Source organism: Giraffa tippelskirchi, chromosome 5 (genome assembly GCF_054371585.1).
Source record: "Giraffa tippelskirchi isolate mGirTip1 chromosome 5, T2T-mGirTip1v1.2.pri, whole genome shotgun sequence".
Lineage (NCBI taxonomy): Eukaryota > Metazoa > Chordata > Mammalia > Artiodactyla > Giraffidae > Giraffa > Giraffa tippelskirchi.
This window is the reverse complement of record NC_137279.1, coordinates 18869476-18887703: the sequence shown is the minus strand read 5'-3', so window position 1 is coordinate 18887703 and position 18228 is coordinate 18869476. Positions and strand designations below refer to the sequence as shown.

The window sequence follows — 18228 nt, the reverse complement described above, 5'->3', positions numbered from 1 at the left end:
CAAGAATACTGGAGTGGGTTGCCATTTCCTTCTTCAGGATACGGGGCCTATGAGAAGCCAAATGACTTCCCCGGGTCGCCCAGAGAGACTCTGTCGCCTGGGACTCTGCCCCGGCGGATGTCTCACACCTATCATTTGGCGGGCGGGGCTCGGGGGCCTGGGCTGAGCTCCCCCGCCTTTTCCAGGAGGAGGCGAGAACCCGAGAGTAGCTCTGAGGTCTCGGCGGGTGGCGGAGAGAGGCGCTCGCAGCCGGGCGGGGAGACCAGCGCCTTGCTTCGGCCTTAGTCGGCGCTCTGGCCGGCGGGCGGGGCCGGAGGGTGGGGCCAGGGGCGGGACGAGACCGTGGTGGGCGGGGCTGGCGGGCTCCACCTCCCGACGGAGGCAGGAGGTGCCGCGGCGGAGCCGCTGAACTCCAAGTCTTCGGAAAACTTGTGCGCAGCGGATGCTGAGGATGGGGTGGTGCGGCCGCGGCTCCGGGCCGCCGCCGTCGCGGCTGCTGATGCTGCTGTCGCTGCTGCTGGCGTTGCGTGGCGCTGGCGCGGCCCCGCGCTCGGCGCTCTACTCGTCCTCCGACCCGCTGACGCTGCTGCAGGCGGACACGGTGCGCAGCACGGTGCTGGGCTCCCGCAGCGCCTGGGCGGTGGAGTTCTTCGCCTCCTGGTGCGGCCACTGCATCGCCTTCGCCCCGACGTGGAAGGCGCTGGCCAACGACGTCAAAGGTGAGAAACTGGGTGCCGGGGGTAGGGAGGGAGCGGCTCTCTCCCCTCGTCTCATCCTGGCGGATCCCCGCCACCTGCCTTGCGGAGCCCCCTTCGGCGTTGTCCGCTTTCCCCTTCTTGTCACCTCCGCCCGTCTTTCTTTCTGTCCCTCCCACTCCCCCCCCCCCGCTACCCCCGCGCCCAGTTTCTCAGCCCTCAGCTCCATCTTTAGCTCCCGCCCTTCCCTTTCTTTTTCCCCTTGGCCGATGTCCCGAATTTCTCTCCCTCTTCCCGCGGTCTGGATCCCCAGACCTGCCCTGCTTTCCATGTCAGTCCTCGGCCGGCTTACGGCCCCCATGTCTGCGACGTGGTCGCCTTTGTTCCTCCTCGCTGACACCTTACACGGCTTCCTGTAGTTCAGCCTTGTGGCAGCAGCACCCCTCCTACCGAGTTCCCCAGCTGCGACGGGATCAGTACTCATTCGACCGCCCTCTTATCCCCACTCCCTCCTTCCTTGCCCCACCCCTTGGCTAGCAGACCCAGCTGGTACGTAGACTCCTTTTTCAGCTTTATCTTTGAGGCAGAGTTTCCCTGTTTCCTGTTTCCAGGCCTCTCCTGACCTGCTGCCTCCAGCTTTAGTTTCTGGGCCCTCCTTCTCTGTCTCCCCCTCCTTCTGCTTTAACCTCACCAGCCCAGAGGCCTGATTGAGGGCAGCCTCTTGGTGTGTGTTTGGCCCTTGCTCCATTTTACCATTCATTGGCCTGGCCACTAATACCATGTTTTATTCATTTTTTCTAAAGAGACTGTCAATTGCCTTTCTTTTACTAACACCCTGAGGGGTAGAGGGATAAGACGATCACTAATAGATGGATAGAGATTTAAAGGCATCCTCCATTACAGAAGTGTTAATATTTTTAAAAACTTAAGTTTTGGAGCTGAATAAATATGGCAACCATAGTAATTTTTTTTTTTTATAAATTTATTTATTTTAGTTGGGGGCTAATTACAATATTGTAATAGTTTTTGCCATACATTGACATGAATCAGCCATGGGTTTACATGTGTTCCCCTTCCTGGACCCCCCACCCACCTCCCTCCCCATCCCATCCCTCTGGGTCATCCCATTGCCCCAGCCCTGAGCCCTTGTCTCATGCATCGAACATGGAATGGTGTTCTGTTTCACATATGGTAATATACATGTTTCAGTGCTACCTAGTGCTTACTACAATGCATGTCAGCTTCCTGAGTAAGTACTTGATGTACAGTAGCTCAGAGTTTCCTTTCTGCAAGTCAGGATCCCTGTGGGGTCATCCATCTGTCTAGCCTGGGTAGTGGGTATTTGGGCGGGGCTGGTATGTGGTAGTGGTGTGTTTCTGATATGCTGCTCTGAATGGAGCTATTTCCTGCTTATGGTGCTAGGGCCCTAGCAGGGCTCCTGGCCTTCAGTGGTCACTGAATGAGGACTGCAGTTGTCTTAGGGAATAGGCCTCTTCCTGGAGAGAGAACAACTGGAGCTGTTGTTCCCCTGCTGTGCTGTTGCTATTTTTTTTTTTTAATTCATATTTCTGTATTTGGTCTTAGTTGCAGTATGCGAACTTTCAGTTGCCACATGTGGGATCTAGTTCCCCGACCATGGCTTGAACCCAGGGCTCTTGCGTTGGGAGCATGGAGGCTTAGCCCCTGGACCACCAGGGAAGTCCCTGTTGCTATTTTTTGATAAACTTAACTGTTTGCGGTAGAGTAGTGCATTTGGTGGCACTAGAACCTGTGTATGTTGGAGACATAAGAGACACAAGTTCGATCCCTGTGTCAGGAAGATCCCCTGAAGGAGGGCAATATTCTTGCCTGGAGAATCCCATGGACAGAGGAGCCTGGCGAGCTACGATCTATAGGGTCACACAGAGTTGGACATGACTGAGTGACTCACATACACAGCAGTGCATTTGTAGATGCTGGTTTTCAAACGCAGGCCCCCTCTTCCCTGGAGCAGCTTGCACAGTGGTTCCTGAAGTGGCCAGATGGAAAGATGTATCATTTGTTAGCCGTATGGCCTCGGAAAGTTATTTTAAAACAAAACCAATAAACCAGTTTTCCTCCAAATTACATGTAGACACTTGTCTGCATGCCTCTACGGTTCTGTCACCTAAATGTGCCTTTTCTCAGCAGTTCTTCATACTATTTCAGTGATAGCTACACATCTGGTCAAGGCAGGAGGCAGGTAGAATGTTGAACGTGGAATCTGAACACCTAAGCGGTGTTAGGTGTTCAGGGGACACTGTGGGCCTGAACATCATAAAAACTCCTAGGTCAGTTTCCACTTTGAGGCCATAAGAGGTCCTTAGTGGCTACAGATGGACTCCATCTAGAAGATTCTTAGATCTTGAGAGTGATGGACAGAAAGATTACCTTCCAGCTGACTCATGAGTTCATTCTCTTGCAACCTAGAGATTTCCAGTGAATTGTACATCTGGACACTGACCCCGTCTGCTCCTGGATGAGGTCTTCTCCCCACTGCAGGAAGTAAGAGTCTTTCCCTAAAAAAAGCGAGTCAAAACTTACTCTTAGAAAGGAAAATGGTGTCTGTGGAGATAAACCACAGTCCATGAGAGGTGGGAGATTTAGGTGAAAACCTGGAGTCTCCCATGAGCCATGGAGGTGTCAGCTCCCTAAGCAGGATCAGGTCGGGGAAACCGACCTATCGAATCTGGTATTGTCTTGCAGTGATAAAGAATGCCTCCACTCCAGTCCAAGGAGGTGTTTCCTGGTGAGGCCCTTCAACACCTCTGTGTTCTGAGGTTCCTTGAGAAAGTTTGGTTGTGGACCAGCAGAGGGTTGCTCTCCCACCACCTTGGACCCAGGGGCCTGTGGCCCCTGCCCTCTGCCTTTGGTATGAATGTGTTGGGTAGGAGCAGTGAGACTGGGGAAGGTCATGGGCGGGGTGGAAGGGGGGGAGAAAATTGTGCAATCCTGCCCAGTTGGCCTCAGGCATTTAATCTGACTGGCCAGGGCTCATTTCTTCAGTAACCTGTGGGCTAGGTTCTCTGGGGCAGTTGTTACCCTGGGGCAAAGCACCTGTTTGTAAGGACCCAGATCATTCCTTTCTATTCCAGAGCAGCTCTTGTTACCTTACCATACATTTGGGAAATTGTGTTCCTTTTAGACCTTCAGGCTTCTTCACTGGCTAATCAGTCAGCAAATACTTGTTGAGTGACTTCTGTGTACAAAGCATTGTTTACATTACTATTGGGTAAATCACCCAGCAGGGAAATTGGCACCCCTAAGAAGCTATATTTGAAAAGGGTCAAAGGAGTGTGGCTTAGCCATTTCTTATTGTGGGAATTCAGGGAAGGGCAAAGTCGCAGAGGCCCTTATCTAAACATTTATTACACACTTGCCTTCTGCCCGGCACTGTGCTAAGGGCCTTTATAGGCCATTACAGGCCTTTATACAATCTTTGTGAGAAAACATCTGAGCAACAGATAGCCCTGTTTAAAACCAAACAGTTAAGTAACTTGCCCAAGATGACACAGATGCTGGAGGAGGTTCTTTATTTTTTTTTTAATGTATTTATTTTTAATTGAAGGATAATTGCCTTACAGTATCGTGTTGGTCTCTGGCGTACATCAGCGTGAATCAGCCGTAGGTACATATATATATATATACGTCCGCTCCCTCTTGAACCTCTCCCTCCCACGTCTCACTTCATCCCACCCCTCTGTGTTGTCACAGAGCCCCAGTTTGAGTTTCCTGAGTCATACAGCAAATTCCCACCGGCTATCTGTTTTCCGTATCGTCGTGTATACGTTTCCATGCTGTTCTCTCCATTAGTCCCAGCCTCTCCTCCTGCCCGCCGCCCCCTACCCAGCCCCGGGTCCATACGTCTGTTCTCTGTGTGTCCGCGTTGGAGGAGGTGCTTGCACCCAGCTCCTCCTGACTTTTCAGAGCCAGGCCAGGTGGGGAGGGCGGGGAGGAGGAAGGGTACCGCAGGTGAAGAGTGTGGAGATGAGACGTGTGAGACGTGGGTGCTGAGTGGCAGCGAGTGGTGTTGGGTTCCCCCCTTTCTCTCCCAGCTGTGGCCCTTCCATCCTGCTGGTACCCTTGCGCTACTGGTGTAGAGCCTGGCCCAGGGCGGCCGCTCACTGAACGCCCGTGCACACCGGGGACCCGAGCCTCACGGGATCCACCATGAGGCCGTGGGGAGCAGGCCTTCTGCTGCTGCCGTGGCTCCCCTTGACTCAGACCCGGGGGTCAGCCAGGTGTGAGGAGCGGGGAAGGCATTTTGGCCATGTCATGGTCTCATGGCCCAGAAGCCCGCAACAAGGGGGAAGGGACGTGGTGGGAACAGCCTAGGCCCGGCGCCAGCTCCCTGAGTCAGGAGGACTCCCCGGAGACTCAGGTGGGATCTCGTTCTGACCTCTCCACCTGACTGGCTCCTGTGGCTGGGGCAGGCCTGGCCTCTGCCTGAATAGAGGCCCAGGCTGCGTCACCCTCTGAGGCCTCACAGCCATTCTCCTTGGCAGGAGTGGTTATCAGAGCTGGAAAGGACTTGAGAGACCTTCGCCTCGGCCCTCTTTGACCTGTGAGGAAACAGACCCAGAGAGGAGATGTGAGGTGCTCATGGTGCTTCGGCCAGTGACAGCCGTGAGCAGGCCTTGTGACTCTGGGTCCAGTGCCCTTTCCTGGCCTTGTGAGTGGGGCCGGGGACGCTGCCCGTGACTCCAGAAGGGGTCCACCCCACCCCACCTCACCACAAGATGTTCCCTCTCCCACCACCCCAAGGTCTACAGCTGTCCCCTGCCTACCCTAAACCTCTCCTCCCATGCCCTCCATTTGCTCACTTACTCCCATGTCAGTGGAGAGATTACTTTGCCAGAGCAGTAATTGTACAGGGAAGTTTTTTCTCCCCGGAGAGGAGGGTTGGGCTGAGGCTGCTGATTATTCTATTCGGTGTTAGGCCTGCAGGTTGTGGTATTAAGTCACTCAACACCTTAGAAAGCCTCCCCCACCCAGTTCTGTTCCTTTTTGACAGCAGGGCACTTCCCTTAAATGTGGCTTAGTTTTACCAGCGGGGCACCCAGATAACGTCCTCTTTATTCCTGGTGCTGTTACTAGAATGATGAATTGTCAGACCTGCAGTGATTAGTGTCAAACCAGATCTGTGTAGGTCGTTAGGGCTCATTAGGGTATTGACATTGATATTCCTGAGAAACATTCCTCAACCTGGACTCTCCCAGCACCTGACTGGCCCCAGCCTCCCTCTCCTCCTTGGGCTGGGGCTGGTAAGAAGAGGCACTGGGTTTCCATTTCCTGGAGGTACAGGGAATCAAGGCATAAAGAGAAGAGTCGCAGACTTCCAGGAGCCAGGAGCTGAGAACTCCCAGGCATCACCACCGGCCCCCCCACCACCTCCGCCTTCCCCATTACTAACACCCTCCCCACCCCGTCCCCTCTGAGTTTCCTGGCTGAACAGAGCGGTTCTCTATTGTGTCCCCGGCCCTCTTGAGACCAGCAGAGAGGCTCAAATCCTGGGTTCAGATCCCGTATTCACCACTGATCAGTGTGTGCCTTGGGCCCAGTTATCTGATCTCTATTTTACAGTCTAAGAAAGCAGGTCTAGAGCTAAATACCTTCTTACTTTTTCATAGCAGAGTTGTGTATATTAAACTACATATATAAGGCATACAATAACCTAATATGCCTGATATCATCTGAGTAAGGGCTGAGTCTGTAATATTGACCAACCCTTGTGTGTTGCAGAGAATGGTATGTAGCTAGAAGAGGAAACTGTTTTAACCATTCTCTCTCTCATGGGGAAGGTTGTGATCAGAAGTGAAGTGAAATTTGCTCAGTTGTGTCCGATTCTTTGCGACCCCATGGACTGTATCCATGGAATTGTCCAGGCCAGGATACTGGAGTGGGTAGCCTTTCCCTTCTCCAGGGGATCTTCCTAACCCAGGGCTTGGGGTAGCCTTTCCCTTCTCCAGGGGATCTTCCCAACCCAGGGATTGAATCCAGGTCTCCCGCATTGCAGGCGGATTCTTTACCTGCTGAGCCACCAGGGAAGCCCTTTGTGATCAGAGCAAACAGCAAAAATACAAAGGGAGCATCTTGACCCTGGTGAGGTAGAGGGACGAAAGTGGGTTTTTGGGTCTGGTAGTCCTTGGGCCCCTTGGAGGCCTCTTAGTCCCTGTCCTCATTTGGAGAGCAAGGGGAAATGGCGCCCAAGGTGGTGGTGGGGTGGGAGAATCTGGAGCGTGCCATGGGCGCTCATGGAACATTAGCTTTGAGTCCTTACCATCCCCCAACCCCCCTGCCAGTCCCTTGAGAGCCTCATTCCCCAGCGAACAGCAGGCAACAACTTGGCCTGAGGGAGAGCGGCCTGTACTCTCTGAGAGGAGAGGAGCAGCTGAGGCCTGCTGTCCTTGGTCACCCTGCCAAGTGGCCCTGTGAGACCCCTGGCCAGGGGTCCTCACTGGTGGAAGGACTCAAAATTGCCTCTCTTCCGCCCTTAGATCTAATTGACTTGCTAACTCTCTTGAGAACAGCTGGATCTCTCCTGGGGGTCTCCCCGAACTAAATGACCAGAGCCCTAGATACAGAGCTGAAGAAGCTGAGCATGGAATGTGCTAGATGACTCTATGGGGTGACCTGTGCTTTTTACACTTTGCTGGGCCTCCCTTGGGCAGGAGAGGTGCCATAGAAAGGAGCTCTAGGGTGCTCTGTCTGTGATCCAGGGCATGATCCCATCCCTGGGCAGTTTGCTTCTCCTGCTTCTGCAGCTGACGGGCATTAACCTCACTCCTTACCTGAGCCTGAGGATAGAATGCAGCTGGGAGATGTTTCAGGCCTGGAGTGGCCCTTGCGTGCTAAGTTGCTCAATTGTGTCCGACTCTTTTCAACTCCATGGACTGTAGCCTGCCAGGCTCCTCTGTGCATGGGATTCTCCAGGCAAGAATACTGGAGTGGGCTGCTATGCCCTCCTTCAGGGGATCTTCCCCACCCAGGATCAAACTCAAGTCCTTCCTTGGCAGGTGGAGTCTTTGAAGCAGCCCTTGGACTGGGGTCAGTTGTGTAATTCAGTTGATAGTCATTGAGCACCTATTGCGTGCAGGGTAATGGGGAAGCTCGGCAAGGAGGATGCAAGGATAGACAGGCTGCGGGATGGACAGGTTTGGAACTGTGTGGTGGAAACGAGAACAGGGTCCTGAGCCTTGGGCTTGGAAGATGACTCTAGGGGAAAATCCTGTTCCAACTGAGTTGTACCTGACAACTGGAAGTTTGTTGGAAGGGTAAAGGTGGCCGTGGAGTAGCCTGGGTGAGCATTGTGCTTTTAAGAAAGAAGAAAACCCTCAGAGTTCCTGGGGTATGATTTGGGGAAGTGGAAAGGGGATGCTGGGTGGGGAGGGACCAGACCCAAAAAGGCCTTATGCCTATAGGTTTTCTTTTAGAGGCAATGGGAACCACCAAAGAATATTGAATAGAGAGTGACATAGATCTGCAGATAGGAAAGGAGGCCAGCTAAGCCGGTGATGGAGCATAGTAGAACCTTGGCCAGGAGAGAAATGAGACATTTCATCTGGACAAGAAACCCTGCACTAGCTCACTGGGAGGGTGGTTAGAGGTGAGGTTAGAATAAAGAACCCAGGAGCGGAGAAAGGAGACTGGACTAGGGAGTGGGCAGGAGGAGACTTGCGAGGGAGGGTGGACAGGACACAGAAGCTGGTTGGGGTTAGCAGTTCCGTGTGGCTGGACTGCCTGACTCTGTCCCTCCCACATAGTGCTCCAGATGGGAGGTGAAGGGCCCTGTGGGGAAGATGTGGGCTCCCAGAATCCCCAGGCAGGCTTGCTCCTTCCCTCACATGCCCAGAAATGCTCATGCTGCAGGGCGCTGTGGGAGTCAGCCCAGACCCCCTGCTTGCACGCCCATGCTGGCCCCTGCCTGCCTCCCAGCAGCGCGGCCTCTGCAGCCTGCCTGGTCTGTGTACACGCCCTCACAGTCCACCCTCTCCCCACTTCTCGCCTGCCCACCCCGTTCCCTGGCAACTCGATGACTATCAAGGCTCCACTCGACTCCCACCTTTCCTGCCGGGCCCCTCCCTACATGGTCCCCAGGGCTGGTCTCCCCTGTGGCCACATTCCTCCAGGGCGCTGTACCACTCAGCGTGGCACCACTCTGCCATTGCCACCTCACTGTCTGTGCAGCTTCATGTGCCTGTCCTCCCACCTGACAGGAGCAGCCTCACCGTAACGTGGCGCTTTGGTGGGTGCTCCCGGGGCACCTGACCTGGAGCCAGAGCTCACGAGGCCTGCCTGGTTGATGAGTTTGTTTTCTGTTTCCCAGATTCTGGGCTGCGGCCCAGATCAGTGCCATTGTTCTTTCTGCCAGTAAGTTCCTGCAGAGGGAGACTCATGGCCTGGGGCCTGATGCAGGAGCAGGGTGCCCAAGCAACTGGCCTGGGGAGCTGCTCGACTCCTTCCAGACCTGGCCTCAGGGCTTCTTTCCCAGCGGCTCTAGATCCCAGGTGTCTTCGTCCACCTCCTCTAGACTTCTGCTTTCATCTCTGGTTGGGGAGCCGGGCCTCATCGCCATGTGTCCCACCCACCCAAATGGCGCTGATAGCCAGCACCTTTGGCCACAGAAGACTTCACGGAGGGTCCACTGGGGAATTCAGAACTCCTGAGGCATGCTCTTCACCCTTCTGGAGCTGACCCTCTCTGGAGGCCAGCAGGGACTGCGGAAACATCCCAGAGGCTTTTCCCCAGGAGGGCCAGGCTGGTCTCACATCTCCCTTCAGCCCCTGTGTCCCTCCTCCACCCCCGAATAATGGAGAAACACAGATTGCCGTCCTGAGTAGGCTGCTGGTGCTAGGTAACTGTGCCCTAAGCACAGGCTAAATGCAGAATAACCCAATATCTCAGAGGCCCTTTTTTGAAGAAGGGGCGACCATTCTCCTTAGAGCTTCTGGGACAGTTGCCGTGGGTATTGGTGGGGATGGGGTGTAGTTACCCCAGGTTTTTTGTTGTTGTTGTTATTTCAGATTGGAGGCCGGCACTGAATCTCGCTGCCCTGGACTGTGCTGAGGAGACCAACAGTGCAGTTTGCAGAGACTTCAACATCCCTGGCTTCCCGACCGTGAGGGTGTGTGACCAGGAGGGGTGATTCGGGCCTGGGGGGGCAGTGTCACTGGAGCACTTTGCCGGCTGCCCCGTGCTTCCCTGGCATCTGCCCAGCTGAACTCCGTGGGGGTCCTCCCAGGCTTCTGGGCCTGACCTGCTTAGATCCCAGCCCTGGGGTCCTGTGATTTGATGAGACATCGTCTCTAGAGGCAGAAAGGCATGTGAACTGGGAGGCAGAAAAGAAAGAGGCTCACTTGGTGTGTGACCTTCTCCCCTTTATAAAAAGGGAGAAGGGGCTGTGTGTCGTCGTGTTGGGACCCACAGATTTTCGCTGTGAAAAGTGATCATCCTCTAGGTTGGTGAGAGCTCCCAGCTCCCAGGAGCCTCTTTCCAATCAACTGTTCCCCCCACCCCCGACCTCCCAGCCTTAGAGGGCTGATCTCAACCATGTAAAACCAGGGTTTAGGCTCTGACACACCTGGGGGCAGGATCAGACTCAGGGGACCTCATGGTCTCCTCTAAAAGGACCCCGGAGACACTGGCAGGCCTCATCCTCCTCAGGCCAGTGCCTTGAACCTGAGTGGCTCGGAAGTGACCTGTCTGGAGAGCCTTAGCCCCATGCCTCAGGCTGCAGGGATACCCATCACGGGAGTCATCACACCCAACACATGACAGCCCATCACCTGGCTCTGGCTGCAGGCAGCATCAGTGCTCTGATGAGACCTTGCCTGCCCACCGCGGGGCATCAACTGCTTAGTTAGCATCTGGACGCCTTCCAAGGCTCTCACGTTGGAGGTCCTGGGAAGCCCAGAGCAGCAAGGCTGTGCGCCCTCCTCAGGGCTTAGGTCCGGCTGTAATCCAATTAGTTCTCCTCCAAATTAAAGAATCCACATCCGCATCTCTCTCTCCAACCATAGATAATTGGTCTGCTCCCCCTAGAATGGCATCTAGAAAAGCGGTTTCCTCTGCTTCCACTAGGATTAAGCAGGAAATGCCTTTGAAGACTGAAAAGTCAAGCGTTGTCCCCAGAACAAGAGAACTCTGAGTTCAGGGGCTTCAATTGCCAGGTGGAACTGTGAACCATATCTGAGCCTGAGGACAGCTGGAGAATTCCTCTGGAGAGTAAGACCCTGGGCTCCTCCAGCCACGTCCAGCTCTGAGTCCACGTTCTCCTCCAGCCATTTCCAGCACTGAGTCCATGTGACCGTCCTGTTCTCATGGCCGGTGACCTCCTGCTGGGTTCAGGGTTTCCATGGCCCAAGAGAGCTCCCTTCCGCACTCCTGTTTACCACTTAGGGTGAGGGTCCAACCCCCGTTCTGCTGGCCTGGTAGGTGTCCTGAGCCAGCAGCTTCTGCCATTATCATTTAGAGGTGGCAGCAGAGACACCATCTATCAACCATCTCTTTTATGTTTAAGACTCCCATGATGCGGCCACTGCCCTATCCCCAGCCCCAAGATATGTAACTTGAAATGTTCAAAATTGTTCTCCAGGGGCAGCTTGGAGCCTTCTGTTTTTACTGCTGAGTCAGGGTGAGCAACCCCTCGTGGGGAGCTGAGGGAAAGAGTCAGGGTGACAGCAGGAGTCCCTGTTCACAGGGCAGAGTTTTGGTCCCACTGAGGACTCTGCACAGGGGTCCAGCCACCGCCCAGCCCCCGAGAAGAGGGTTGGTGATAGGCCCATGGCCAGGTCGGGACCTTCTCAGGGGGGTTCCGTGGGGCCTGGCACCTGGGACGTTCTGTTTCTGTCTGGGAGAGGCTGGGGCTCAATGGGTGTGAAGGAGGCGGCCCAGCTATGCCAGAAGATCCAGGGCTTCTCAGCGCCTACCCGAGTCACGCAGCACACGCAGCCTGGGTGCCTCAAATGATTCATCATCTCCCCAGCCGCCCAGCTGGCTGTGGGAGGGGCGCTGGGAGGGCCCCTGAGCTGGGCTCCCTGACCTCTCTCTGCCTCCACACGGGCAGCGCCAGGCCGGGCCAGGCGGGGCTGCGCTGGGAGTCACCTGTCCATTTCTTCAGAGCTCCAGAGACCAGTGTGGTGACCTCTCAGCCTCTCCCAGGCAGCTTGCAGTTCAGCTCCGGCAGGGTGCACTCGGTGCCCTGTCCTCGGGGCTCTGGGCCAGGGCACGTGTAGTTCTAGCTAGTGGTGCATCTCAGCTCTAAGGCCCTAAGCAATGGCTTTCAAATCTTGGTACTGTGGCCAGCAATATTTCCAAGGAGATCCAGAAGTCGGTTTGGATCCATTATCCCTAAAAGCAGTCATTTTATAAAACAATATTCTTAGTAAGTACAGTACACACTGATATTTTCTATTCTATTTATTTAAAAAAAAATTCTGGCTGTGGTTCACTAGGTTGATTTTACAGCTTACCGCTACATTGCTTCTAGTGTTTGGGAAACACTACTCAGGTTCCAAATCTCCAGAAATTCTGGCCTACTGAGAGCCCAGTGTGCCTGTGAGCAACATGGCTGGAGTCCCTGGAAAGTAGTGATGAGCCCAGAGGTGGCCCTGGCTGCCAGCTGGCCAGAGACAGCCCTGGTCCCCTGGGGACTGGAGCCTGTCCTCATCCCCACCCATGAAGGCTGAAAGCTCTAAGATGATGAACAGGCCGAAGAGAGAGTGTTGCTCATGTAAAGGGGACAGGCCCACACAGGAGTCTGGCCACTCGCAGTGACATGTGTCATTGTCTCTTTCCTCTGCTTCCTGCCCCTTGTCACCCTGAGCAAACAGCTTCCACCAGCCCATCCTGTTTAGCAAACAGCTGGCCCTGCAGGGCGGGCCAGCTGCGTCAGGGCCCCATCAGACCAGACCTTATGCCCAGCTGGAAGAGAACAGAGGTGAGGGAAGGAGAGGGTAGCTAGAAGCAGTTTCTGGCTTGTGCTTGGGGAGCTAGAGGCTGGAACCTGGGGTCAGGGAGGCTTTGCCATGAGTCACAGGAGTGCCCCTCAGTGGGTAATGGAACAGTGCAACCAAGGGCCTGGCTGGGATCCAGATTACAGGAAGCAGCAGCCTTGCGTGGGAGCAGACAGAAGTCTTCCCTTTGCAAGATTCTGAGGAGATAATTGACACAAGTTCAAATCTTGGCTCCCCTGCTTACTGTCTGTGACTCGGAAAGTTGCTTAACAATGCCCTAGCTGCTGGCCTCAGTTTCCTCGTCTGAAAAATGGGATGATAATATCTCCCTAATAGACCGTTGCCACGTGTGAAATGAGGTCTTACATGTGAGAGTGCCAAGGCACTGTGGTGTTCACCAGAGTTCCATGAATCTTAGTGGTCTTCCTTCTGGTCGCCCATGGGCTCGTGGTAGCCCCTCCGTGATGTGGCATTTGAGGCAGTCCATCTGTCAGCAGCTGTGGAGTGAATGTTTTCTGCAGATACAGCCCCATGCTCACCATTGCAGAGAGGCCAGACCCGTAAACCACAGCCAGAAAGATAAGCAAGACATCTCTCGTTAGATGGTGAGATGTCAGGGAGGGGGGATGGGACTCAGAAAGATGTCTCCTGGCCAGACAGGAGAGTGCTGTCCGCAGGGCACTGGAGCGCCCAGCTAGTTGCCAGGCAGGGAGCAGTGTGTCCATGGTGAACGCTAGGGGAATTTGTCTGGGCTCACCGAACTCTCCCTCCCACATCAGAGAGGGCTTCGTGTGGGAGGAGGAGCACGCAGAGGAGGGGGACTTCCACAGGGTGTTAAGGACAGATCGGGTTTGGCTGGGAGGGAGGAGGAGCGTGGGCAGGGGAGGATGTGAGGGCAGAGGCTGTGGGCAGAACCATGTGGCAAGTTGAGAAGGCTGATCTGGCTGGAGCAGAGGCTCCTATGGGGGCTGAGGCAGGGCCCCCGGAAGGAGGGAGCCCTGAGATGGCATGTCCTGGTATTCAAGGCTGGGAGTAGGGGTTACAGTCTGGGCTGTTATTTTATGTGTCTCTCGTTAGATGGTGAGATGTCAAGGAGGGGGGATGGAACTCAGAAAGATGTCTCCAGCCTCTCTGAAAAAGGAGATGGGTCCCCTGTTGGCAGTCACTCACCCTCTCCCACGCATCTCCTCCTCGGACAGTCCATAGGGTAGGAACCGTTAAGCTTGTGCATATCTTACAGGCTCACTGTAAGATATTTGGAGGTCATTTTCCTTAAAACTTGTTTCAAAGGCTTGGACTCAATGCCACTGATGGTTGCCACTGGCAAATGTACTTCTTGCTTAGCCTTATTTGCCCCCTAGGAAGGCAGCTGCTCCTGGATAGGTTGGCAAAGACCTACCCAGGGTCATCTGGTCACCCACCTTTGGGGAGATCCTCATGGTTGGAGAAGGCAGAAACTCCTGGGTAAAGTGTTGAGAGGGAAGGGACTGGGTGCTGACTGCTCCTGGAGGAAAGAAAACTCACCGCTGGCATCTTAATGGCCTGTTTCCAAGGAAGGTGGTGGTTTCCCTTGGGTATGGCACACGCCTCCAACAGCTGACTTAATAAGGATGCATATTAATAAGAGGACAAAAATGTGCCCTGACTCGATTTTAATGTGATTTTTACATGAGCTTTCAAGCTGATCAAAGAGCAGAGATTCTCTATTCAACTGAACAAATGTCCTTTGAGTGTTTCCATGTCCTTGACACTGTGCCAGGCACTGTGGGGCTTGCAGAGGTGAAGAAGCTGTCGTCCTGCCCTCCCAGTTGGGAGGTGGATGGGTGGAAAGTTCAGATTCAAGTTCATCATAGCTGAAATGTAAGAAATGGGGAGGCAGTGGGAAGTAAGTGTGGGTGGAGGCAGATCCTGGAAGGCCTGAAACGCTGTAAGTTCAGACTTTATTCCTTGGCAGTAGGGCATGATGGAAAGGCTTTTTAGGAGGAGTGACTTGATCAGACCAGAACTGTCCTTTAGAAATCCATGCAAAGTGGCAGTGAGGGTGATGTCTGGAGAATGAAAAGATGGAGCAGATTACTCTTTCTAGGGTGTGAGTCGGGGGCACAGGTAGAGACAGTTGTAGTGGTCCCAGAAATAGGTGGTAAGCCCTACTCTAGACAAGGTATCTGGTCTCAAGGACTGCAGAAGACCTCTCCCAGCCTGCAGGCTCTTCCTCAGACAGTTAAGTAGCCACCTGTCAGGACAACCGAACTCCGTTCCCTCTTGAGCCCCGGTCAGAGTTCTGGCTGCTCTCTTAACACTTAGACGGGAGCCTGGGTTCTGAGGTGCCGTCCTTTGTCCTCTCTCCCAAAGAGGTGACAGGCTGGCCCTGGGTGGCATGTGAATGGGGAGAGAGTTAGCCTGGCCCACGTGTAACAAGGCTTGTTTCCTCAGGGGCTCGAGCCAACCCTTCAGTAGGACCAAACTGGAGACGCCTCCCTTCTGGAGTGTCTGCCGAGCCAGGCCGAGAGTCCTTTGGGGGCCAGAGACTCCAGCCTCCCTGCCCCTTTTCCAAGATAAGGAGCCGGGACGGACGGCCTCTGAGGGCCACTGACATTTTCCAGGGTGGGGGTGGGGGTTGGAAGTGACTTCACTTTTTCAGACGGGCCTGAATCATTTAGTCACAGAGGAACTATTTTCTAGTCCTACAGCTGGGTCCTCAGGCTTTGTAGAAAGAGGCCACCTCCAGTCAAGTGTCTGAGCCGCAGCTTCCCCAGGTGCTCCAGGGCTGTGGGGGCAGGGGTCGGGCGCAGGACCCTGGGGAGAGACTCTGGCCTTCCAAGAACAGATGCCTCCTCTTATTTTCAGACCAAGAAACTGAGGCTCACAAAAATTAAGTCATTTCCCCACAGCCGCCCCGTTTAGTAAACAACTGGGGCCTCAAACGCGTACCCAGCTGTTGTGGCTGTGGTGCTTGGAGCTCCACTGACTCCTGCCTGTGTGTTTGCTTCCAGTTCTTTAAGGCCTTCTCCAAGACCGGCTCAGGAACCACGCTGTCAGGTGGGTGTCCCGGCTTTCAGGGTCCCGTTGGCGCTGTCCGCCTCTTCCTCTCCCTCCTTCACCCGGGCTTCTACTGTGGGGAGAGAGAGCCCAGCCAGCTCTGCAGGGGGAGGAGGGCCTCAGTGAAAGCCAGAGGGGTAGCCTCCTGAACGTGCCCTCCCCAGCCAGCCTGGAAGATACCTCCAGGAAAACGAGGCTGAAGAAGCCCTTCCATTTGGGCCCATCCTGGGAAGCGGGGTCAGGTGTTGCCCCTGTGTCAAAGTGGGGTGGGCACCCAGGGGGGCAGCCAGACAGTGTGGGGAGGGCTCCTGGGGGGCTCTCTCCTGCCCTGAGGGATGGGTCCTTCTGCCGTCCAGGGGGGTGCCCCCCACCTGCCTCATGTGGAGGAGGACTGACATGCTTCATCTCGCTCAGAACCAGCTCGTGTGCTGGGCCCTTTCTTCTGTGAGGGAAGCTGGAATTTGCACCCTTCTCCTCATCCCCCGCCCCCCTCTCACTCCCCCGCCCCGTCATCATTTACAGTGGCCGGAGCTGACGTGCAGACGCTGCGGGAGAGGCTCATCGATGCCCTGGAGTCCCACAGTGACACGTGGCCCCCAGCCTGCCCCCCGCTGGAGCCTGCCAGGTAGTTGGGGCCGCGGTGGGGTGGCAGGACGGCAGGCCTGGCAGTGAGAGGGTGGTGGGGATAGTAGGGCCGGGCAGCGGCTTGGGTCCTCCTGTTGCCCATGCTGTGGACACCTGTGTGGTGGGCCAGAGCCTGGAGCCGCTGGGAGCAGCTGGCGGAGGGCTTCCCGTTGCTGGAGAAGCCCTGACTTCCTGGGGCTGATGGGGGTGAGAGGGCCCACCTCACTGGGTGGGAAGGAAAGGATGGGCCGGGGTTCTCCGGGTCATACCTGCTCTGCTTCTCACAACCTGTGCTCAGGAACCTTTGAGGAATGAGACAGGATGTCACTCAGTCTGACACAGGGAGGGTCCCTGAGAGGGTGGGCGTGGGGAGGAAAAAGGGAGACCAGATGCCATTTAGAGGAAACGGGATGGGGAACTGAGAAGCGCAAAGCCCTGTCAGATGAGGGTGCTCCTTTCCTGAGCCGTGGCTATGCCTCGGGGAGGGAGCGCTGACTGTGCACCCCCACACACCCCCACCCCACCCCTGTGCTGCAGAGCATCAGGTGGCTGGGGTTCAGGCAGCCTCCCAGGATTGCCTCTGTTCTAGGAAATCAGGATAACGGTGCACAGTGTCTGGCCCTAACTCCCCCATGAGGGAGATGGGGAGATTGAAAACATGAGGTCCTGCCCTTCTGGATGAGAACTCCAGATAGGAGACAGCCCACCTGAGGCGCCAAAAAGGAACAAATGCAAGTACCAGCCAGGACTGCTGGAGGTGCCCAGCTGCAGGACACAGTGAAGGTTCCAGGGGCTGAGAGGGCATCGGGAGGCAGACAGTGGGGCTTAGGGCACCCTAAGTGTGTGTGCTGCTGTCTTGAAAGCTGAGGCCCTGCTGAGACATTGTGTTTCCAAGTATAAGTGACTGTTGAATCCAAGTCAAAATGATTCTTTTATCTCCTTTCCCAATTCTTCATCCTCCTGGAGAGCCTCCTAGAGACCCTGGACTGAATATCTAATCTTGGTGCGGTTTGGGGGTTCCATAAGCAGACTCCATCTCTGCAGGAAACACCCAGGCCAGCCTGTACCCTGCTCCTCACTTCTGACATTTCTCAGTGACCGTGTCTCTATGTCTCTCTTTCTCATACCCATACTTCCCTCATGGTGCCTTTTCGGCCCAGAGGGATCTCAAGAGCAATCAACTGGGTAAACCTGCCAGCCTCTCTCAAAGTGATCCTTCTAAAGAGCTTTAGGGAGGAGGCAGAGACGTGTGATGGAAGGTGGGCTGCCTTCTCCAGAAGTGTGAGAGGGAATGAATGGGGTGGGGGCGGGCTGTATGGACAGCAGCCTGCAGGGCCTGCTCTTCTGCCAGCCTGGGGGATACCTGCTACCACCTCAGCTGCTGTCAGTATCCATCCACCCCCAGGGGTACACTCTGGGCCCCACCTCTGTGGCATGTCGTTTTTACCGTCACTGGGCTGGAATCCATTGGCCCCAAGTTGCACCTTCAGTTTGGAGATAACCGACTGTTGTGTCATTGGATCCAGAGAAGGGAAACAGATCATCAGTTTGAGGATAAAAGTAGAGCCCATTGTGTCCTGTTACATGTCTGATGAGGTTCTGCTTTTTAATTGAAATGAGGACACAGATCACTTTTGTATTATGTAATTGTTTTCTGTTGAAACTCTGCATTTTTAAAACAATTCGTAACTTAATTCTTTGATTTTGGGAGGAATTATAAAATTTGACTTATTAATTTCCACCTTTGTCCTGGGACCCTAGTTTCCTTGTCTTAAAATGAGGAGGTTAAAAATCTTAAGATAAGATTGCACGGCTTCTAAGATCTCCTGCACCCAGGACTTTCTGATTTTTTAATTCCTCTTTTATGCCTGCTACAGGAGAGGAAAAAGCAAATCTCC

General features: G+C 54.7%; 1 protein-coding gene across 2 annotated transcripts in view; it reads left to right on the top strand.

The window, feature by feature from the left end:
- The first annotated feature begins 374 nt into the window (after nt 1-374).
- Nucleotides 375-18228, top strand: part of QSOX1 (quiescin sulfhydryl oxidase 1) — a 39825-nt gene continuing 21971 nt past the window's right edge. For both annotated transcript variants that reach the window (XM_081485846.1, XM_081485845.1), the window contains exons 1-4: nt 375-719; nt 9737-9837; nt 15661-15706; nt 16229-16331. In XM_081485846.1, the coding sequence (XP_081341972.1) occupies nt 443-719; nt 9737-9837; nt 15661-15706; nt 16229-16331 (527 nt within the window). In that variant the 5' untranslated portion in view covers nt 375-442. The remainder of the gene's footprint in view (nt 720-9736; nt 9838-15660; nt 15707-16228; nt 16332-18228) is intronic.